Raw genomic sequence first — 6,000 nt, forward strand, 5'->3', positions numbered from 1 at the left:
AAAAAGAGGAAGTTCCTCAATGAGATGGATCGTCACAGCGGCTGCAACAATGGTCTCACACATAACAAAAGTTGTGAGGATGGTTGAAAGCCAGGAAACATTTCATTTTGTTGTGCATAGGTCACTGTGAATCAAAACCAACTCCACAGTACCTAACAACAATAGGTGAAAAGGTCAAGTTTAGTACAATTTGAGGATTTAGAGCAAATTTCTTTTTATAATGTTAAATGGGCCCCAAAGGATTTTTCATTTATGACCTTGATAGAATTCTGTCTTAGAAAATTCTGACTTTCTTTCCTGTGAATGCAAGGAATGAAGTATGTTACGACCCCTAATCGTTTCTCATTCCAGAGAGTCTGTGATTTCTAAACAGCTGCACTTAGGCCTATCCACGGCAATATTCAATATATACTTCTAGAGGAAAAATAACAAAACCCATCCTGGGAGGCACAGAGCATAATGCAATATATTACAAAGTAGTCCTGCTTCTATGAAGCTAAGAAAAATCCACTAAGTTATCTATGAGATACTAGTGTCAGGAACTGATCATTAGTTATGATAGTTGGTGTTGTTCATTGTTGTTGAGCTTTCAATTCATACCAATCTTATGTATAACATAAGGAAATGTGGCCCACTACTAGTACCTACAACCACTCTTATCTTTGACATATGACTTGCTAAATATCACCACAATTTATTCTACTAGATCTGCAGTATATAACCAAATATTATTAATTTCTTTTCATGAAATTAGGTCTCAAAAGGCTTGCTTCAACCCTAGTGAAAACTCTTTACAACATGGCTCTGGAATGAATGTGTTCCCTTGGGGAGAGGTTAAACTCTCTTCTTAATATAAGACTGAAAAACAATTAAAAGAAAAGAACATGAGTAAAACTAAACTTGAGCAAAAACCAGGCACTTTTGTGTTTTCATTGCCTAAATGTCAAACAACTAAAAATAAAGATGGAATGTTCTACCTTTACTTACTGCTTATGGTTTTTAGCAGAATTACAAATATAACATGAGAAATGAAATGGAAAATCTGAATTTCCTGATTTACAGGGGTGGCTCTACCCTAAAACAAAGAGCAACTTTAACTTTTTGCTGTTAATTGTAATACTCTAAGTATGAATGTTCATCTTCACTGTCAGTTCCATCATACACTTTTAGAACTAATACTGATGATCACTTATAGAGACAAACTAAAATGGATTGTCAAATTAAAAAAGACACCTCTAGACAACAAGAAAAATAAGTTAAGGTCCAATTGTGGCCCAGTACAGAAATAATATGTAGCATTATTTAAGGATGTATAAGTTTATGGTACACTTTCAGATTATTTCATTAAATGAGCATATTCTCATATGTTATCTTTATGACCCTGAGTTAACATATTTCCAGTTGTACCCAAAAGAGCATACAAAGCCAGTGAAATTATAGGGCAGTTGTGAGGCAAGAGTCATTGCTCCCACTAAGAAAAACTTGTTCGGTTAATAATAGAGCACTTAAAACCCTTGCTACCTTTTGAGTTAAGCATTAACTAATCATCATTTCAGGTATTTAATTGTTTTATGTGAAGAAAACAGAAATTTTAGATGTCCAATAATTATTACTTGACTTATTCAAAAACAATTCCTTATTAAAACAATGACATGCTGTTAGTATTTTCTGGAGATATGAAGATGTGGGTGGTTGGTGGAAAAGTCCAGGAGGTATTCTCTTCTTCCCTTTGCAGAGAATGATGATGGCTTAATACAGTATGTGGAATAGCACTACTGCACTAGCTCTAGATGGGCCCCCCCCAGCGATGGGATGTTAAAAAAGAAAAAGGAAGCGCCTGTTGCAAATCAGTGACAGGGAAACTAAATGTGAGTCCAGAAGGATGTTCTAAGATCCAAGGTCTGTGGAACACCCTTAATTAAACCTACTTCTCACCCACAAGGCATGCAGTGCCCCCCAAAGGCCAGAGTCTGCCTCTGTTACCTCACTTTTGAATGCTTGGCCCTGGCCAGGGCTCTGGTGCCAAATCTCCTCTCTTGTTTACTATCTCAAAATTGGCTTCTCCACATGGCTTGGTTAGAGAGTCAATGAGATGATTAGATGATTTGATGAGTCAACTCTTCCCACCAAAAACACTATTTGGGAGTTGAGACATTATGAGCTTTTTGTAAAGGCTTTTCCTAATGAAGATTTCGTCCTAGAGGAAAAGAAAAAGAATGCTCAGAGGGATTAGTTGTCCCTCAGCACTAGCAGCAGCGCCAAGTCCAAGGTCTCCAGAAGTACTTGGAGGTAGAAGAGCAACACCTGCAACCAGATCTCAACCTGGTCCAGCAGAAGTGTAATTGTGGATTTTAATTAAGAAGGAGGAGGTGAATTTGAATTCCCATATGTGTGTGTTTGTGTGTATTATGCATTTATTTATTTATTTGTCAGCCCCAAAGGGGGCCGATTCCCTCTTTAAATATGATTCCTCCCATCTTTGCACTCATTTGGGGAGGAGAGGACCGGACTGCTGTGCACCTCTCTTCCTGTTTGGTTAACTCAAGCGCCAGCCTCATGCTTTCTCAGAGGACCTAGGAGGAAACCGCAGCCCAGCCCCGAAAAGGGTGCCAGCGAAAACCCAGCCACGCTAGTCCAACCGCCGCGACAGTGCCCGCCTCCTCTTCCTCTGTGCCCAGGGCTGCGTCCATGGGCCAGCGATGTCTAGGAAAGGGTCACAGGAAAAATACTACCTTTGAATTGTGGGAGGGGTCCTGAGTCCGCTTTTTCTTCTGGCGGCGGGAGGGGGGGTTCCTGGTGTGCACTCCTTTTACTGTGAATGGTTTCTGGAAGCCGGGAGAGGACGCGACAGCGATCTCTGGCACCCCCTCTGCCTCACAGGCCCCGCCTACTCCTGCTCTCCAGGGTCCCAGCCAAGGCCCGAACCCTCTGTGTTCTAGCAAGGCTTGGCGGCTTTGTCCTGATTCAGATTTATCCTAGGAGTCCACCAGCTCAAAGGGGAACAAAGAGCTTAGAACCTCAAGCCCTTGCCTCTCCCTGGCACATGAGCCTCCACGCGCCCATTCATCACCTTCCTAAATACCCTTTTGTCTGCCTGGAAGCACAGGTCTGTTGGAGATGCTCACACCCCGCCCGAAGGGCTTCTTTTCAGACAACTGAGCTTGGCAGAAATTTCAAACAATTCATCTCCTGCGCAATCTCATACATTTCAGCATATATATATATATATATATATATATATATATATATATAATTTTTTTTTTTTTTTTCCTAGAACGTATCTTTTAGTGGTTTGTAGATGCACAATGTGCACAATGACCAACCGGCCCATTTCTCATTAGCTTTTTCATTCGCTTTCGGTAGCTTTCGAATGTATTTCTGCTATTTTCCATTTCTATAAAATAGTAATTCCTCCTGTAAGGATAAACCTGCGCCCTGCTCACTTAAATGCTCATTGCCTAGGGAAAAGCAAGAATATTAAGAACAGGAGCGCATGAAGTTTAAGGGTGTGTTTGCATGTGTTTCATCAGTCCTGTGACACACACACATACATACAAACACACACAATGGCAAAGGGATCACTCTCCTTTTAATAAATGTCTGGGAAAATCAAAACCAGTGGGGCGTCTCCGTTAGTGTGGAGTTTCCTATAGCAGGCGCCTCCGGATGAGGGAGGATTTCCTAAACAAGACTTTCAGCAGAGTTGACAACCAGGTTCACATCCTCAGAAAACACTTCCAAGCTATATCAGAAACACAAAGTTGCAGCCACCTCCTGGGTAAACTTCAAAGTCACACACACAGGCCAGAGGAGGGGTGGGGGAGGAAGGAAGTGTGATATTTAGAGAACTTAATGGGAGGAGGTGGCAATTCTGAACTCATCTACACAAACTAAAGAAACAGCAGAAATACAATCTGTGTGAAGCTACAGTACCAGTTTCTAAAACGCAATCCCATGCCACCCATGCATTTTACCTATGCTTCTATCCAAGGAAGAGCAAGTAAGGCACTTGGAGTCCTAGTTCAAATTATGATGCAGAACTCTACCCAAAGCAAAGAGCAGAGAAACAGGAGAGAGAGAGAGAGAGAGAGAGAGAGAGAGAGAGAGAGATTTCCTCTTTCTGGGTTTTAAGTTCAACATTTCAGGCAACCAGCTTTCACTAATATATTCCTAGAGTGACAGGACAGAGAAAGAAGAAAGGGCAACGGGATGGTGAATAAAGACATCTCCCTTGAGTTTGACCCACGGATTAAAAAGACAAGGGCACACGTTCTTTGTTGACACTTCAGCAATGACTTCTCCTTTGACTTGCGGATCCCTGGGCGCCAATATAACTGTCACCACTACCGCAATGGGCAAGTTGAACTCCTACTGGGAAGAGCTGCGTGGAGAATCTCACACACACCTCAACAAACACCTTTGTTATTTAATTTACGGACTAAACACACACAAGCTCACACAGGAACACACACACTACCCCAATCCTTATTCTACTGTCTATATTCTCATGTCATTCATGGCTTGACTTTTTATCATATCCTAAAATGAAGCTTTGCATTTACCCAATGAGTTGCGTTTCCTGGTGCTCCTCAGTTCTTGCTATTTCTTTTGTCTTATAAAAGATCAAGAGCAGACTTATCGTGCAGATCGTCAACCTCTTCCTGATGGAGCGCATTTTGGGTGCCCGGGAAAGTCCTGGCGGCTCCAGTTCCCACACCTTATCTGAAAATAAAGGCTCCGTTTTGAGGAGATACAGCCGCGGGGATAGATCTGTAAAATGCGAAGAGAGCGTGGAGCCGGATCCCAGGAGCAGATCTTGAGGGTCAGCGGCGGCCAAGCTCGCCCCGGTCCTCACGCGCTGACCAGTGCCGGCCCGCGCGGGTTGCCCCTGCCCTGCTGGGGTCGCTCGGTGCCGACTCCCTAGGGCTCAGGTTTCTTTTCAGATGAGCTACCTTGTGCATTGGAGGTGGCGGCCGCTTCTGCAGCTGGGCTCGGGGGCGTCACTGGCCCTTCCCTCTTCCTAGCAGGGAAATGATGAGCAAAACCAGCCAATCGCTGGACTGAGGGGGCGGAGGCTGCTGTTGCCTTGCTTTGCCTGCAGCCGCTTGTAGAGTATCGCCGTCGCCTCTGCCTGCACATTGCCAGAGGAGGAAGCTCTCTGTCATACCCTTACACACACACCCACACACGCACACACACACTCACGCACATACTTGCACTCAGCAGCGCGCGCATATCCATTGGAGAGCCCAACGCTCCAGGGGGTCAGGCTGCCTTCCCGGGCCACCAAAGCGCTGGCTCCCTGAAGCCCAGAGCGCCAAGATGCTCTATTCCCCTGAGCTTGGAGATGGCAACTCTGCTGGGAAAAGATTAGATGTACGTCCCGACAGAGGAATGCTTTGGATAGAGCTGTGGGCGAGGGGCTGAAAGGGTAGGGTAGCTTCTTCTGAGTCTTTGTTAAATTAAACATTCACACAGGAGCACACAAGCACATCCAGGCACACCCCCTAAAGTAGATTGAAACCGGAGAGGTCGAGTTTAAGAGGCAGAGGAGTTTTATATGTCGTACACAGTTAATCTGGAATTGTGAACCGATCCGCAGACCGTACACCCAAAGAGAATAATGAGTGATAATCCTGGCTGGCTTCAGGAAGGGGTTAACAAGGGTGTCACTAGGAACTTCATGGTTATTTATGTGACTTTCTTTCATTTCCATTTGGAAACTTCTCACCCAAAATCAAAGAAACTCTGATTCTACTCGAAATTCATTGAGGATAAATAGGATTCGGAGGAAAAAATAGGCTGCAGCTACTACCCACTTCACTTTTAAACTCAAGTCCGTCCACACTAACATTCGCACGCGAAGTGAGGATAGGAACGAAAGAAGGAAGAGAAAACTCCTTCCTAAAAGTCGCAATAATAAGCATTTGGCCCTTTATTTTCACCCTCCTAAAACGGTTCAAACCCACAGCCACTCCTCGGAAGGAAGATGGGGCAATC

At 44.0% G+C, this 6,000-nt stretch overlaps 1 protein-coding gene across 1 annotated transcript in view; it reads right to left on the minus strand.

Moving 5' to 3' along the window:
• The window catches only part of ST8SIA4 (ST8 alpha-N-acetyl-neuraminide alpha-2,8-sialyltransferase 4), a 149,088-nt gene extending 144,127 nt beyond the window's left edge, over positions 1-4,961 (minus strand). The window contains 2 exon segments of the mRNA XM_007942481.2: positions 4,563-4,753; positions 4,755-4,961. Coding sequence (XP_007940672.2) covers positions 4,563-4,753; positions 4,755-4,961 — 398 coding nt within the window.
• Positions 4,962-6,000: the final 1,039 nt, after the last annotated feature.

Source organism: Orycteropus afer, unplaced genomic scaffold, assembly GCF_000298275.1.
Source record: "Orycteropus afer afer isolate SDZICR_OR568_19922 unplaced genomic scaffold, OryAfe1.0 scaffold00091, whole genome shotgun sequence".
Lineage (NCBI taxonomy): Eukaryota > Metazoa > Chordata > Mammalia > Tubulidentata > Orycteropodidae > Orycteropus > Orycteropus afer.